Source organism: Paroedura picta, chromosome 14 (genome assembly GCF_049243985.1).
Source record: "Paroedura picta isolate Pp20150507F chromosome 14, Ppicta_v3.0, whole genome shotgun sequence".
Taxonomy (NCBI): Eukaryota; Metazoa; Chordata; class Lepidosauria; order Squamata; family Gekkonidae; genus Paroedura; species Paroedura picta.
Genome location: NC_135382.1, coordinates 22,769,274 through 22,787,092, shown reverse-complemented (window position 1 = coordinate 22,787,092; position 17,819 = coordinate 22,769,274). Strand labels below are relative to the sequence as shown.

At 49.8% G+C, this 17,819-nt stretch overlaps 1 protein-coding gene across 2 annotated transcripts in view; it reads right to left on the bottom strand.

Moving 5' to 3' along the window:
* BCAR1 (BCAR1 scaffold protein, Cas family member) overlaps positions 1-17,819 on the bottom strand; it is a 42,322-nt gene that overhangs the window by 10,207 nt on the left and 14,296 nt on the right. For both annotated transcript variants that reach the window (XM_077309876.1, XM_077309877.1), the window contains exon 2: positions 2,298-2,951. In XM_077309876.1, coding sequence (XP_077165991.1) covers positions 2,298-2,951 — 654 coding nt within the window. The remainder of the gene's footprint in view (positions 1-2,297; positions 2,952-17,819) is intronic.

The window sequence follows — 17,819 nt, the reverse complement described above, 5'->3', positions numbered from 1 at the left end:
GCCAGATTCCAACAACAAGATCACAGCAGCACATTGCAATGTCTGTGTCACATGAGCCAAGTTTGAGTCCAGGAGTACCTTTAAGACCAAAAAAGTTTAATTTTGGGTATAAGATTCAGACCAATGTGGCTACCCACTGGAATCTGACTGGCAGCGACTCTCAAGAGGCTTCAGGCATAGGCTATTCTACTACCTGATCCACTTCACTGGAGATGCTGGGAACCGAACCTGGGCCTTTCAGCATGCCAAGCCAGTGCTACACTGAGGCACAGCCCCACATGTCCAGTCTTAAAAGGAGAGGCATGCTGCTCATTTCCCCTAGACTGAGGAAGAGTGCTTGCACTCAAAAGCTCACACCTTGAATAAATCTTTGTTGGTCTTAAACGTGCCACTGGACTCTGATTTTGTTTCATTGTGCTGCTTCAGGCCAGCACGGCTACCCACTTGAATTATTTCCCTTGAGTAAGTAACAAGAAGAGATCATTAAGACGCAATACTTTTCCTCGGCCGGGAATCCAGGCCTCCCTTTGCTTCCAAAACTTTCAGTATTTTCAGGGTCTCCTGGCGGAACTGCCACTTGCTTCTCCCTCCTGCACCTCTAGATGCCCTTTGGCTTACGTGCCAAAGGCAGAAAAAAGCAACCAGGTCAACAGTGACCAGGAAGCAGGAACCTGGCAGATCAGCCCTGGCCCTGTGCCAGCCTGCAGCAGCTCTTTCTGAATTATCGACTGCTCTGCCAGGCGTGCTCTCTCCAAATCCACTTCAAGGTCAGGCAGCTGCAGCCAAAGAATGGAGGACAAACACACAACAGGGTGGGTCAGGGAGACTCTGGCAGACATGGACTCCTCAGAGGGTAGTGTGTCAGGCCCAGACCTTTAGGGAGGGAAGTTGCTGTGCAGGCATGTTTAGTCCAAATGCCTACAAAAGACGGCCCAGCCTAGTGGATCCAGGTCAGCTAGAGTTTGCCCTAGCCAGGAAACTGTTGACATGGGCTACGGAGGATGCCTCTCGCCCTAATGAAGGCCATTTCCTTTCCCAGGGAAACAACAGGAAAATGGCTCACCACACCCGACTGCAACGCCCGGCACATGGTAAAATCATGCTGGCGCAAACAATCCCACCACCGACATACACATATTGGATGTGACAATGAATCCCGCAGTGGACAAACTGGCCGGAGGCAAATGGCAGGTTTGTCTTGGAAGGGGCAGCTGCCACCGGCATCTCCAAGCTCCTTCCCCATCATCCAGGAACAACACGGCCTCTGGAGAAGAGCCTTATTTATTCACCTCATTTCTACCTTGCTGTTTTCCCCAATGGGGATCCAAAGCCGCTGACTTTGTTCTCTCCTCCTTCGTTGTGCGAGGTAGCAGCAGAAAAGAGCGAGAGTCCAATAGCACCTTAAAGGCCGACAAAATATGGGGCAGGGGATGAGCCTGAGTGAGTCACTGAAGAAGAGAGCACCGACTCACCAAGGCTCACGCCCTGTCCTCTGCATCAGGTCTCCTTTCTGCGGCGGCAGACAGACTAAGACGGAGACCTGTCTCCATCTCTCTGTGACAGGCAGGTGAGGCTGCACCGCTGTGGCTGACCTCAATTACTCAACGAGTTCCATAGCAGGGCTGGGATTCAAACCTAGGTCTCCAAGACACCAGCCGAATGCGCTAACCGCTACACCACCCTGCCTGTCCGTAGCCTTGTGCCTTTGAAGCTACAAGATGGCGGCCTGTCTGCTGGAGAAGGGCTACTCAACCTGTGGTCCTCCAGATGTCCATGGACTACAATTCCCATGAGCCCTTACAGGGACACTCCGAGTGCATCCTAGATGTCGAAAAGGACTTTGGCAGCTAGTTCCCATAATTAACAGATGCCACACAGACCAGAGAATCTCTATCTTATTTGACTGCCTCACCGTGCTCTGATACACTTCTGATACACCCATCATGAAACAAAGCCAGACAACAGGAGGAGGAACGGGGGTTACAGTTTACTTCTTCCTCTTCCGCCCTCTCTTCATTGGAAAATCACCAACATCTCCCACCTAGAGGGGCCAGCTTTTCAAATGCTCTTTGCCTGTCAAAGCAACCTGAACAGCAAAACATCAGCAAATGATGCTTGCCACAGCCTCGCTGCCATCTATATGCCCAGCTTCGACTGAAGAGCAAGCAAGCTGCTAACTATGAACCTCTCCCTATCAGCACCTCTCACGTTCAACTGACTCCTTGTCAACCGTACAAGACACAACCCCAGAGCTCCTTGTTAAGTCAAGAAGGACCAGTAGCATTCAGCAAAATTACCTTCCCTTGGGGCTTGGGTGCGTCCCAAACCCGACCGTCCAGAGAAGGGGGCACTTGGTAGACATCCTGCCCCAGGCCAGCAGGGGCTGGGGGGACTTGGTAAACTTCCTGGGGTGGGCTGGCAGGTCTGGCCGGCACCTGGTACACTTCCTGGCCTTGAGGCTGGCTCTGCTTTGGGTAAACGGGCAGTTGTTTCCCTGGAGGGGTCTGGAATGGGCCGGTGGGCACCGTGCCCTGGTGCAGGCCCCCCTGGGTCTTGTTTGGTGCTGGCACTAGATAGACATTGTCCTCTTGGGGCAGGTAGGAGGGGTGCATAGGTGTGTACTGAGATGCAGGAGACAGGGGGAGATACCCCCCTTGAAGTGGGTAGGCCAGAGAGGTCTGCGCCACGGTTGGTGGCGGAGGCTGCTGCTGTGGCGAAGGCTGAGGTGCACCCTGGACAGTCCCGGGCAGTTGCTTCTTGTCATACATCCCCACCAGGATCTTGAGGCGGTTGCCGGGGACGATGCCTTGCCGTCCATGCAGCGAGCAGAGCCACCAGCCCTCGAGGCCCTGCGTGTTGCGCTCCAGCACTGTCATGATGTCTCCTTTGCGGAACGAGAGCTCGTCCGGGGTCTCGGCCACATTGTCGTAGAGGGCCTTGGCCAACACGTTCTGCAAAAAGCCAAGACAGAGAGACGGTTAGGAGGGAAGGAGAGACAGACGGCAGCGGTCACTGGCCGCTGAGCAAGGCGGCTGCTCTGAAGGGATTCAAATGTTACGTGGAAGCCTTCAGAAAGGGGGTGTCAGCAGCTGGCAGCCCACTGAATCAAAGGCAACCTGGAACACAGCTGGAAATTCTAGTGCTTTAAGTCATACCTAACCAAAAGATTATCCCCCACGGCCCCTGGCATTCCAGATCCCGAGAAGGTGATTCTTCTATGGTCTGATAACGATCCCTATGTTTCCAATAGGGTTGTACTGTTTGGTCGAGCTGCTAGCAAAGGCTATGGCTGATTCTGATGGCCTGTGATGTTCTGTTGTATGCATAGCAGTGGATGTGGTATTATCTAGTGACCTGTTTCTATTGCTTATGCTTGTCTTTTTGCACTTTGTAAGGGCCTATGGCTGCATGATGAGCTTGATCCTCTCTTTCTCCATCTAACCTGCCTCACAGGGTTAGTGACAGGATAAAAAAGAGAACAGAGGCTGCCTTGGATACCTACGGGGAGTGAAGTTAATAAAGAAGTGAAAGTGAATAAATAAAGTGAGCTCCATGAAACATCCCTCATGCTAGAGACCGACAGCTAAGAGAAAAATTAGACTTTGCAGTGGTAAAGGGCCCAGGTAAAGGGAAATGTGTTGGCCTGGCACTTCAAGGGCAGACAGGCAGGTGCCACACAAGCCCCAAGATGGAGGGCATTCTGGTAGCTAGGTGCACCTGCTGTGCCCACAGAAGCTGACCTCAGGTGCTACGCAGCATGACCTGACCCTTCATCTGTAAGCCAAGATCTGGGAATGTCCCCAAGATACAACTCCTGAAAGTCAACAGCTAAAGTAGATGTCACGGGGCAGCCATGCTTGTTTCACTACAAGGCCCACTACTCGTTTATAAAGTGGTGGGTGGACGGGGTTTAATTTTAGCTTTGACAATTGTGCAGGGAGGAAGGGAGAGCTAAGCTCTCCCTCCTATTTCCTTCCGGTTCTTCCTTGCTCCATGAACTGTTCTCCCAGAGGGGAGAAAAATGCTTGAAATGGAGCGCATGAACAACCATGTGAAAATGTATGCGTCAGGGGAAGAGTTCCACTCCCTCACTTGTATGCATTTTGGGATGTGAAAAAAAAGAAAAAGATTTTCCCCCACCCCCTATTTCACAGGTGGCCACACTGTGGCTCTCCAGGTGTCCATGGACTACAATTCCCATGAGCCTCTGCCAAATTGTAGTCCATGGACACCTGGAGAGCCATAGTTTGGTCACTCCTGCTCTATTTCATACGCGATTAGGTCACATACACTGACAGGGCTGTTCCTACCAAATTAAAGGTGGCTGTGCGACACTCCCCCTGCCCCAATTAAAATGACAGGCACGTTTTATCTTTACATCCGAAAAAGAAGTCCATCGTGGGAGGAAGAGAGGTGATTACTGGGAATAAATGGGCCCAATGTTTACGTATATCCCTCCTTGAAGAAATAGGAAGTTGCGTTTCATTAATAAGTGAAAGTAAACCACCAACACGTGATCATCTTTCATAAGTCTTTCCTCATCTTTTGAACAGCCTCACACTGCCATCCTAAAGAGCAGGGGTAGTCAAACTGCGGCCCTCCAGATGTCCATGGACTACAATTCCCAGGAGACCCCTGCCAGCGTTCGCTGGCAGGGGGCTCGTGGGAATTGTAGTCCATGGACATCTGGAGGGCCACAGTTTGACTACCCCTGCTATAGAGAATTGTATCCTTCTATGCCCACTGAAGCCAATGGGCTTAGAATGGAGTAAGTGTGCTTTGAATGGCACTGCTGGTGTCAGATTTTTTAAAAACATCTCCAAGGAGCTAGCAAAGGGATGCCAATCCCCAGGTGGGACCTGGGGATCCTCTGGAATTACCACTCGTCTCCAGACTAAAGAGAACAATTCCCCTGGAGAAAATGGCTGCTGTGGAGGGGGGACCCCATAGCTTTACGCTCCACTGAGATTCCTCTCTGTCCCAAATCCCATCCATTCCTGCCTCCACCCCCAAAATTTCCAGGGACTCTACATAAGACAGCGGGTTCTACATAAGTTAGTTTCTTGCTTTCCTTTCATGCCACCAATGATGACTTTTAAAAAGATGCGTGCACCAGTAACTTTTGCAGGCGGATTTGACAGGCCCTGTTCTCGAACCAACGGACTCGGCAAGGGTCGTAGCAGTGAACATGGGAGAGAGGCGAGGGGCTGCCGGCACGCACACCCCTCACATCAAAACAAGGAACCCCCCCCCCCCCGGACGCTTTCCATCTAAGGCAAGAGAACACAGCCCACTCAGGATCAAGCAGTATAAAAAATACAAACCGAAGAAGACTGCATTCAACAGGAGCAAAGGCAAACAGCTGGGAGGGGGGGAAATATATATATATATATATATATATATATACACACACACACACACACACACACACACACACACACACACACACATACATATATACACATTTCCCTGCCGCTCTTCCTTCAAACAGCTCAGGGCAGTTTTCCCTTTCCCGTTTCATCTTCAGAACAACTTGTGAGGTAGGTTAGGCTGGCAGAGAACGACCGGCCCACAATTAGCTTTTCTGATGCTCTAGCCAGGATCCCACACTGGCTCTGCACATGGGGATGCTAGCCCCCAGGTGGGACCTGGGGATCCCCTGGAATTACTGCTCACCTCCAGGCCAAAAAGCACAGTTCCCCTGAACTGGGGAGTGGGGGGAGGACTCCTTAGCATCCTACTCCACTGAGGTCCTTCTGTGCCCTAAATCCCGCCCACTCCTGGCTCCACTCCCAAAGTCCCCAGGTGTTTCCCAACCAGAACTGGGAAGCCTCTGGCCCTGATTTCCATTGCATCTTTACCATCATATGCTTTCCTTGAAACTCGGAGATGTGAAGTAAATTACCATAAATATTAGCATTCATTTTTTTTAACGTGAAGTATTAAATGCCTAACAGATGGGGGGCAGGAATTAATCTCTCCCCCACCCCCAGCCACTTATTGGGAAACCTGCCTGCTTGCTGAGGAATGGCATCCTCCTCCCAGCAGGCTCCAAGACCCCCCTCCCCCTCCAAAGGAAGTGCCAGAACTGTGAGTCAATCAGAGAATCCCCTTTGCTCCTCCTCCCTTGGCAGCCTCAGGGGCCCGAGATTTACAGCCCGCTTTCCAGCACTGATGTTTGTAATGGAGCCAGAGGAGGGGAAGGGTCCTTGCGGGACATTTCCCTCACTCTGCAGCAGATGGTAAAATGTTCTGATTTTTTTTTTCCTTTTCTCTCTCTACCCAACAGGAACCTCGAGCATACCTGACTGCCAAGCAAAAAAAATGTCTGGCTTACTTGCCAGACGTATCACGTTTGCTAGTTCAGAAAATTACTGTGTTGGGAAGTACGCTGGTACGGCATACGGAGAAATATGTAGATTGATGGCATTTAAAACGCTTGCAAGAGAGTGTTATTATAGGGAATTAGGGACTTGATTCTGCAGCCAGGCGTTTCGCGAGAGGGCTTTGTTCGCAAGGCTGCCCATCTTTAATCTGGTTTCTAGTTTTACGTTGCTTCGAGCTTCCCGGACTGCAGTTCCTCTCAGGGGACCAGACCTACAGTTCGGTCAGGGAGAGAGTGTTTTATTCACAACTCTGGGAAGGTCAGCGGGCTTTCAGACTAAGGATCCCCCCCACACACACACACAACCAGAAGGGGTTGGAAGATAGGGTGGCCATTCCGGGTTGGGAAACCCCTGGAGGTGGAGTCTGGGGAGGGCAGGGGCCTCAGGGGGGTCTAATGCCCTAAGGTCCCCCCCCCAAAGCATCCATTTTCTCCAGGGGAACTGACCTCTGTAGTCTGGAAATGAGTTGTAATTTTGGAGGATCCTGGAGGCTGGCATCCCTAACAAAAAAAGAGGACATATTTGCTGACTGACTACGAGAAATAAGTGATCACCGTGACAAATCTTATTTTAAATATTCCCTACTAGTTAAGCTGTGATAATTACTACTAACTTGGAATATTCCTAACCTTCCAACTCAAAAATAGGACATTTTCATCAGTTTTTTTTCAAAAAAGAGCCCCAAAAGAGGATGGACGTCCTCTAAAAAGAGGACATCTGGTAACCCTAGGTTAAAATGTCCAAGACAGCCTCCAAAAACAGATTTCTAAAGCCCTCTTTGACATGAAACTCATTGGGTGCTCAAGGGGCAGCCATTGTCTTGCTGCCTGGCCTATTTCACAGGGCTGTTGTGAAGACACAATGCACTTGAACTTCTTTGGAGGAAACTTAGGATAAAACTAGTACCAAACGCATTAACAAATATTAAGAACCACCTTGTTGATGTGGCCACATCAGAAAAACCACCTTGTGCTGTTAGATAAGTACCTCTTGAACCCCTGAGATACACATGAACCTTTCTTTTACCGAATCAGACCTTTCTTCCATCAAAGTCAGTACTGTCCATTCAGACTGGCAGCAGCTCTCCAGGTAGGTGCCAGACATCGAACCTGGGACCTTCTGCATGGCAGACACTCTTTCCCAGAATGCCCTTAGTTTCCCCCCAGACATCTATCTTTGTTGCACATGGAATGATGGGGCCATAAGGAGATAAAGATAAAATAAATACCATCACTGCTCCCCTTCTTCCTGAACTCTGAACTGACCCCATTGTTTGCAGCCGACAACGGAACACCTCTCCCCAATGTGCCACACAACACACACAAACCGGAGCTGGAGAAACGCCAAGTACGGCAGAGCTGGCTCTCAAGAATGCGAAATATTTTCCCGGCCTGACCAAGCAGTACCAAAAGAGGCCTTCCGGAGGGGAAGGCTGAATCCGAAAGCTAGACTATCTCAGGCAGCAGAATACATGTCCCATGGGAAAGAGACGGAAGGCAGAAGGAAGCGGGGCCTCAAACGGGTAGCGATCCGTTGGCTGGCCATAGTGGGAGAGAAAAGGTTCATGGAGTTAACGTTAGGGGCCTAAGCATCCCCCCCCCCCGTTTCTGAACTCATTTCCCCACAGCCGACTGGCTTTGTCAACAGCAATGTTACTGACCCTCTGTCACAACAAACAAGTGAGAATAACTAGGATTTGGGGGAGAGTGTGTCTACGTTCATTCTGTGCGCTTGAGGCAAGCCACTGATTTTCTTAGGCCACCTGCGGCACAGGTATGAGCACACCGGCCCACCTTGCAGAGTTGTTGAGAGGTATAATGTGCTAAAGCAAATGAAGCACTCTGAAAATTCAAAAAAGGCTACGAAAATGATACATGAGGTATTGTTATTATTTCTGGCAGAGAAGAAAGACGGGTTCATAGTTAAATCCTAGTTTAAAGATAAAGAATATATTTTATTGTTGTTTTTTAAATACATCCACTGAAGCAGCTGAAAGGACTTCCTGCAGCTCCAAAGGACCTGACTGAACTCTCTCACCTGGCGTTATCTTGAAATACCACACAAAAGGACCAAGGTGTGTCAGGTGCAGAGGTGCCTTGTAGGAAAGGAATGCAAAGCAATGAAATCTCGATACCCCCCCAAGAAAATGAGTCATGCCACCTGATGCCAGGCAGAGATGCTGCCCCTACCCAGTTTCTATAGGAAAGCTCTGTTTTCCCTCATATTAAATGAGTTTCCCAACAATAACAGGATTGGATTTTGTAACCAGGTGGAACTGTAAACAGAGTTTTCCATTCACACACCCATTTCCTGACTCCCTTTTCTTCCCTGAATACTGCCCTTTTGACAGGAAGACAGAAAGTGACCCATGCTGTGTCTTCAAGCAGTAGGGATGCCAGTCTCCAGGTGGGACCTGGGGATTCTGTATTACAGCTCATTTCCCTGCAATAGAGATCAGTTCTCCTAGAGAAAATGACTGCTTAGGAGGGTGGACTCCAGAGCATTATACTCCATAGAGGCCCTTCCCCACTGCACATCTTGCCTATTCGTAGCTCCACCCCTAACGTCTCCAGGTATTTCCCAACCCAGAACTGGCAATTTGGGGAAACATCCAAGACCTTTGGGGGGCATGCAAAGGTGAGCACTTCTGCCAGCATCCTGGTGGTTTATTGGAATGTGGGGGATACTCGGTCTGTTGAAAGAACTGCACCTCCGTATCTCCTGCCAAGCAGAGACCTTCAAGTCCCATGGCATCCCAAGGAGCAGGGGGTTACAAAATAAGCAGGGACAATGACTACCCTCCCCGGAGCCACAGAGGAGGAGGTCTCCAGGCAAACGTAATCAAGAGCTGACCTGCAAGATCACCGTTGGATTTAAAGGGATTTCATAACCAGTCAACTTCAAATTCGAATCCCATATTTTTATATAAACGAGGCACATCCAAAACGAGTGGCATGAATCCGCACCTGAAGCATTTCATCTCTAGAATACATCTATAGGAATATTGTACTCGTAGAAGCACGTCCACCCGTATGGAACCACATAGCATAATCTTTAAAACATTTTCCCCCTTAAGATCTGATAAATATTAATTTGGGGAGGGGGGACAGCCTCCCCTACCCGGCACCATACATTTTCTCCGCTTCCTTGCTGCTCGACCTTTCCCCACATTTTGATATAATTGCTACTTGCCGGTATTTGATTTCACACGAAACCATGCATTTCAGACAATCCTCCTGAGACCTGGGTGACCCAGCCTTTCAAAATATCTTTCAGTATGTCTCATCTTTGATTTCTCCATTAATGCAGGTAAACACGCCTCATATTCCTGTGTTTCTATTACCATTAGCCAATTATATTTTAATATGTTTGAATACAGCGGCTACTATTTAAGGCCAAGGTTATAGGAAAGCTGACATTTATAATGGGGAGGGGATATTGCTGGACTGCATTTCTTGACTGTGAGGAGCCTTGGCCATGTTGAAAGAAAGACAGCCATTTCAATACATAAATAAAAGGACGCTCTCTCAAGCGTCAAAAGAGATGCCAACACATTCACAATGCCTTCATTCGTGGCATCTGCTGACTCACATCTTTGCCCCAAAACCTTACATAGAATCCTGCAAGAGCTTCTGTTACTAGGACCATAATTATGAGAGTCAACAACCTGTCTTGTGGATTTGACGTTGAGAAAACAAAATAAAAGCAGCCAGCCTTGCTCTATGAATAGAACAAATGCCAGAGAGAGAGAGAGAGAGAGAGAGCAAGAGAGGCGGTAACACTGCTCTTCTCCATCTGAACCTCTCTGTCAAAACTCTTTGCAGGGCTGAGGGAGTTAAGGAAGGTCTGAGCAATTTGGCCCTTGAAAGAAAGAGAAACCCAGGCGGCATTCACAGAAGGCACGTTCAGGGCCGGTTTCTCAAGCAGGACTTATACCCAAGCAGGAATTATAACACAAGACTCCCGACTCATGCAATGACTTTCTAAATCATCTTGTGAACACAAACATGGCAGTGGCGGCACGGAGGGGAGGGACGACAGACGGCGGAGCACGACTGCAAAAAGTGAAGTGAGTCATTTCCATAAAATCTCTTCTTCAAACAGGAGCCTCATTTCCTGTCAGGTCCGACTCTCCAAAAAAGGATCTTCCAGTGGAAGGTCCATTGGCTTCTACGCTCCGGCCCTCCCTCCCCCTGACGTTTTTGAGAAAGCTGAGCGTCAATTTCTTGAGTAATAGACGCAAGTTAGGGGAGGAATCATAGCTCTGTGGAAGAGAATCTGTTTTCTACAGAGAAGTCCCAGGTTCGATCCCTGGCCGCTCCTGCTAAAAGGACGGAAGATCACAGAATAAGCTGCAGGATCAGCCTAAAGCATGATGTGATGTGATATGTAGGATTTATTTATTTATTTGATTTGTATACCGCCCTTCCATATGGCTCAGGGCGGTTTACATACAACATGGAACGAATTAATACATAACATAAACAAATACAACAACAACAACAACTCAATAACGCAGTTTCAGTGATCATAAACAATACAACAGGAACGGAACCCAGCCAAGGCCCCCAAAGAGGGGAGACTGGTTCAAGCCATGGAGGGATGTCTGAGGGGGGACCTGTTGACGGTCTCAGGCAAATGCCTGGTGGAGGAGCTCCCTTTTGCAGGCCCTGAGGAATTTTGAGATCCCAGAGAGCCGTGTCAGTCAGAGTACACAATATTGACCTTGTTAGACCAATGAACTGTTTCAGCATGACAGCTTCATTCATTCATTAGCTGTTGGGGGTGTGGCTCGGGTCCCTGGTTCAGCTCCCAGCATTTCCAGTAAAAAGCATCAGCTAATGGGTGGTGCGATGTGAAAGACCTCTATGGTGACCCGAGCCCCTAGAGAGAGAGAGCTGTGCCAGTCAAAATGGATCTACAAGGCTACCTGATACTGAATCAGGTCATTTGTCCACCCAGGTCAGTATTGCCTATTCTGACAGGTGGGGGCTTTCCAGGGTGTCAGTCTTTGACACCAGCTACTCCATGGTTCTTTAAGCTGGAGATGCTGGAATCTTCAGCATGCCAAGCAGAGGCTCTACCACTGAGCCAAGGTCCTTCAAGGTCAGCATCGTCTATTCTTCCTGCAGTGGGTCTCCAGAAGGCAGCGATCTTCGACATCACCAACAACCTTGCCCTTTTGAAGTGGCGATGAGATGGAATGAACCTGGGACCTTCTACCCGCCAAGCAAATGCTCTTCCACTGAGCCATGGCCCTTCCAATGGACAGTGCTGTTGTGGACGGGCAGCTTCAGCTGAGTGCATAAGCAATGCAAAAGTGCCCAAATGGATGAAGGCAACAGCTATGGGGCCTGTGACTTAGGCTCAGTGCTGGACAATGTTTTTATTCATTCTTTCAGTGTTGGGCAAGCATATGAAGAAGAGTTGATTCTTATATGCTGCTTTTCTTTTACAACCGCCTTCGTTTTCCTCTCCCTGCAACAGACACCCTGTGAGGTAGGTGAGGCTGAGAGAGCTCTGATATTACAGCTTGGTTAGAACAGCACTATCAGGACTGTGATTAGCCCACGATCACTGCATTTGGGGATCAGGGAATCAAACCTGGCTTGCCAGATTGGAAGTCTGCACTCCTATCCACTACACCAAGCTGGCTCTCTTGGGATCATATTAGATTCCTCCAAAATACACTGGATTGGCTCCCTCTTAAATTTTCCAAGAAGTAAGACTCCTCTGTTTCCTTCCTCCCCACGCAGCCCAAAACAGTCCCTGAACCGCTGCAGGAATTTTAGGTGGGAATCCAACCCAATGTTTTGTATAGCTGAGTGTTTTGTGTTTTAATTGTAACACTTGTTTCGGTTTTACTTTTAATGCAGTCCTACAACAATGCTGTTTTTACCCTGTGAGCTGTCTCAGCGTAGCGCCCTACAGGGTCAGTACTTGACATTTTTCTAAATAAATCTGCGGAGGGAGCCAGCGTATTAATAGGTGTGCGAAATTAGCTGCACAATAGCAGGCTCTCCCCCAGCCAGCTCTAGGGTGGCTTTTTCCAACCAAAGAGTGAGGGTGAGTTTGTGCTCCAATAGTCTGGTAAGCAGGCAAGCCACTTACCCTGCTGAAGTTCGCTCAGGACAGCTGGTTGCACTACAGAAAAGCCCACCACTTTGCATCTGGCGTCAGCACAACAGACAATGCCTCTCACAACAGTGTAGCATTCAATGGCCACATTGTTATGAAACCTCCCCCAGCCAAGAGAAGGATAAACATACACGCTGCGACAGACGATACTACATTAAATCGTCCTCAAAACAGTCCGCACAGGAGTAACCAAGTCAATTGATCGCAATCAATCCACCACAAGAACAGCTAGCATTCTTGTGGTGCCATGGATAAGAGTCTGAGCCTAGCTACATGTCAGAAGTCCCTGGTTTGGGTTCTGCTGCTAGGAGCTAAGTCACCTCTCCAATAGCTCACTAGGTAGGGGGAAGCACCGAGACGAAAAAACAGGAAATTGGGGCTCAATTGGTACTGTGGGTAAAATGTGAAAATAAGTCCAACTTTCCACAGAAGGGGCCATGGTTCAGCAGAACTTATCCCTTGCACACCACTGCCTTCAGGTTCAAACCCCAGACCAAGGGTAGTCAAACTGCGGCCCTCTAGATGTCCCACGGACTACAATTCCCAGAAGCCCCTGCCAGCCCCTGGGAATTGTAGTCCATGGACATCTGGAGGGCCGCAGTTTGACTACTCTTGCCCCAGACAGTCCCAGTTCAGCTAGCAGGGTCACAAGTCCCTGGAGAACAACTGCCCATCAGGGCCAATTCACACCTCATCAGGTCCTCATTTCCGCACATCAGCTGACAGGTAAGACCCTGGAGTCCCCTACTTGGAACTTTTCAGACTGAGTTCAGGATGTGCAGGGAGAGAGGAAGCAAGCCATGCACCCAGCAACAGCCTTATTGGGGGAATGTACCTACAGCCTTTAGAGCAGGGCTTCCCAAACTTTTTGGGGCTGCTGCCCCTTGGCTCCCAGGCTACATCCCTAGTATCTCACCACACTACGAACACACCTCTCTTTCCTGGTGTTAGGTCTACTGCAAATCCAACACATTATATAGCCTCTGCTGCTTCTGTAGTCTTTGTGCAGCAGTCATATTTTAGTCTGGGGGGGAATGGTTCTTTGTAAAAGTCATTTATAAAAGCCACTTTGCCAGCCCTGGATTGAGAAATTATTGGGGATCTGGGGGGGGAGCCTGGGAGGGAGCTCAGCAGGAATAGAGGAGGAGGAGGAGGAGGAGCTCAGCAGGAATAGGATCCCATCCAGACCACCTTCTGAAGCTGTCGTTTTCTGAAGCTAAGCAGGGTTCAGCACTGGGATGGGAAACCACCAAGGAAGTTCAGAGTCGCAAGCAGCGACAAGCCTCCTTGGAATGTCTCTTGCAAGGAAAACACAGCCCCAGCAGGAAGAGTCAGACTGCTGCCCCCCTCTGCCCCCAAATTTCTCGCCAACAGCCCGGATCCTTCCACCCACCCACCCACCCCAGGGCGGGCATCCAGACTACTTCGGGAACTCTTCCATGCAAATTCCTCAATGGGTAAACAGTGATTGTCTGTGTCACTTCAGGTTACGAAAATAGGCTTCCAGGCACAGTAGTCTGATGAAAAGTCCTTGAGGCAGCTGAGAGGCCTGAATAATCTGTGATCTAATATAGAAACTTCCTCTGTTCATTAAGTACCTTTCAGTCTTTAAAAGATCTTTATTCCCCATTCATCATTATTGCTCCAGAGTCTGCTTATCCCCTTAAAGCTGGACCGCATGGTGGGGAAACATCCTATGAAACACCCTTGTTGCAAATAAAGGTCTCAGATAGCAAGGGACACTCTTATCTGCCAAGGCTGTGTTTGATATTTGTAGGAGCTTTCGAGGCTCTCTCCCCCTCCCCCCCCCCCAAAAAAAATGATTTACTGAGATGGGATCCAATAAGTAATTTCCATATTCATGATCCAGCTTCATCGCTTGGAACCAGGAGGCTGGTTTTAGGCTAACCAACAATGCCAGGACAGTGCTGAAGAAATGCAATCCCTCAACCTCTTATTAAATTCTAATTGAGCAGCTGCCTGCTTAGAATGAGAAAGATAAAGTTTACAACACTCTGCTGAGCTCTATGATTGGCCCTTCCCTATGATTCTACCGTATATATCCTAATCTGTTGTTGGCATCCAGCTATTCCCCAAGGATCCGTTAACCCAACCCAACTGGACTCAGCACCAGACTGGTCACCTTCCCATGGATTGTGATTCAGGAATTGGTGGTCCCTCCGGCTTAGGAGTTTGATAAAACCTTTCAAGACTCTCTGAAGATTTTTAACTGTGCATTTGGGACTTCCTTAGTGTGTCTCAGGCACCATCCTTCTGCAATTCATAGGGGTGAACAGGCAGTTCCCCCAATAATTCCCTTTCCAGCTGCATTTTGCTCTGGAACAGGACTCCAAAGCCATAGTCATAGCTAAAGGGGAACGTTCCCGCCCTAACATTATATTCCATTTTGATACTGATGCCCCCTTTCTCTTCCAGAACAGCTCACACCATCAGTCTCCTTGCCTTAGTTTTGACCCTCACAACCACCCTGTGAGGTAGGTCAGGCCGAGAGACAGGAGCTCCCAGAGCAGACTGAAGATCTGAATTTGGGTCCCCCCTGAAATCCCCTTTGGAGCTGCTTTTCTTCCAAGCAGAATCCCAGAACCATATTTATAAGCAGAAGGAAATGTAACACTCTTCCCTTCCCCTTTGAGCATCCACTTTCCCGCCAGGCAAGACTCCAGCTGCAGACTTTGAACTGAGGCATGGATTGTGAACCCTGCAGGAGGGGCAGCATCAGCCAGGAAGCCTCATCCACTTTCCTTTGGCCTAGAACAGCTCCCTGCAAATCCTCCTCTCTCCTCATGCCTCTTTGAGAAGAAAAGCAACCGGCTGGTTCCCAAGAGATAAAACGAAGGCACTGTCCTCTCCTCCAGCTTGTTCTGCAAAGACACCCACTCTTGTTTACACACCGGGAATTCCAAAGGTGTTTCCGCCACAGCCTCTTGCTGGACGGACTGTAAGTTATTCATTGGTGCACCCGTGGACCCCGCCCACACTTATCTAGGAGACGCGAGATAGTATCGGCTAGTGTTGATAGCAGCGATTGCAAAAGTCAGAGCCAGTCTCTGATGTCTATCCCCGGCTGTCGTAAACAAGCAAGAGGTGGGGGCAAGTCTGGGGGCTTCACCTCCTAAGTCATGTATGTGGTAAGGATCTGCGTTCAAGTTCAGACGTGCTCCATGCAGCCAACGGAGCAGTAAGACTATGCGCCACACTCTTTTCACCTTGGAAATGGCTACCATTTATCGTAGGGCATGTGGAGTGCAGCCGGGAGATCTAAGGATGGTCTGGCACAGGGTAGTCAACCTGTAGTCCTCCAGATGTTAGTGGACTACAATTCCCATGAGCCCCCGCCAGCGTTTGCTGGCAGGGGCTCATGGGAATTGTAGTCCACGAACATCTGGAGGACCACAGGTTGACTATCCCTGGTCCCGCAGCCAGGCAAGGGATGTTCAGGGGTGGTTTGCCATTTCTTACCTCTGTGTCATGACCCCTAGTGCTCGGTGGAGGAACTACCACTCAAATCCTTCAAGGTCTCCCATCCAAATCCTGGCCAGAGTCAGCCTTGCTTCGCTTCTGAGATCTGACAGGATTGGGCTTGCCTGGGGCTCCCCAGATCAGGCAGTGATATTAAAAATCTAATTATCCATTACAGAGCCTCCTGTATCATGTTCATGCCCACCACAAGGGCCTTCCCGCAGATGTGTGCTGTAAGACCCACATCGGGAACTCAGTTCCCTGGCAAAGGAGGGAGTGGGAGAGGGGTGCCCAATGGGTCTCTGCATGATTCACTGCCCTGACTTTGCATCCAGCTTTGGCAGGGGGTGGGTAAGTCTACCTGGCTGAGTTGCATGGGATGCAGTCATGCAACATAGGCCTTTCGAGGGGACCGCCCGTCGCACATCTGCACGAGTACCGTGGGAGTACAAGCGCACCATCTCTGAACGAGCACCGTGGGAGTACAAGAGTGAATGGAAGGCCTGCCTCCTTCCGGCTGTGCCCTGAACAATGACTCGCACACAAACGGACGAGGGGGCGGGCTACACGGAGGCTGGGGGAATTCTTCCTCTGACCAGACTGTTTTGGGTGCAAGAACCAAGTGGGTTCTCAGTCCAGGAAATGGATGACTCACAAGCTTGGGAAACACCAGACTAACCGTGAGCAAAGGACCCAAGACAGCAGACGCTCGGCTGTGATGGATGGCGAGGCGTCGGCTCCTTCTCCTGTCTTCTCCAGCCACGCATTCCTCAGCAAGCTAGAACACAGCTGTGGTTATTCAGGTCCCGGCTGGAGCCCGCTTGCAGGCACTGGCGCAATCCGTCCATTCACCCACCAGCTCCTGGGGCCCCCGCGCAACAATGTGCTTTTGTGTCCAAGTCACTGCAGACAGCGCGGGGATTGTCCCAGGAAGCTGGCGGTGCAAGGCCCGAGGCTTGGCGGGGGAGGGAGGGAGGGAGAGGAGAAAAAAGGGGTGTGGGGAGATGTTTAAATACCTGCGCACTCACAAGGCCTGGTGTGTGAATGCCAGAGAGAGAGAGCAGAAGGACCCCTCAGAGCCAGCTCTCCAGCAAGGCTATCCCAGTTGCTATGGGGCACCAGCAACCGCAAATGTCTTCACCAGCTTTCTGTGATCGCTGAAAATTGGGCAAGGATACGAATCGGGCTGCTAATCAGGACCTTGTCTCTGGGTGTATCAGCCCAGCATGTCCCCCCAGGGATCGCTCCACCTCCCGCATCCTTTGCAAGGAAGCTCAATACCTCCATTTGGATGGAAACCATCCAGCACTTCCCATCCCAGCCTCTGGGATCATGCTCCTGCCCTCCCGCCTTAGGGCCCAATTCCAGGCTACTTCAGCTAAGATGATCTCAGAACCAAAATACACACATTTTGAATGAGCTGAGTATGGGAGCTGTGGGCAACTTATTCCCTCGTTCCTGCTTCACCTCGGGGGGGGGGGGGAAAGCAGGGGAATGCAAGAAGCCTTCCTCCCCACTGGTCACATATCAGACCCCTGCTGCTCTGTGGCTGCAGGGAAAGTCCTCTCTCGGCCCTACACCTTGGGAAACCGCTGCCAGACAAGACAGACAATGCAAGGCTAGAGGGATCAGTAGTATTTTGTAACTCACCGCAAGCCATTTCACGAGAGCAGTGGGAAACAAATCTATAATAATAATAATAGAAGAGCCAGCCTGCCTAGGGAGAGACCCTCCCAGCAAAGACAAAGATGTCACCACCTGCTGTGCCTTATGAAATAGCTCATGAATGTAAGAAGCAATTGTGAAATTGGGTTA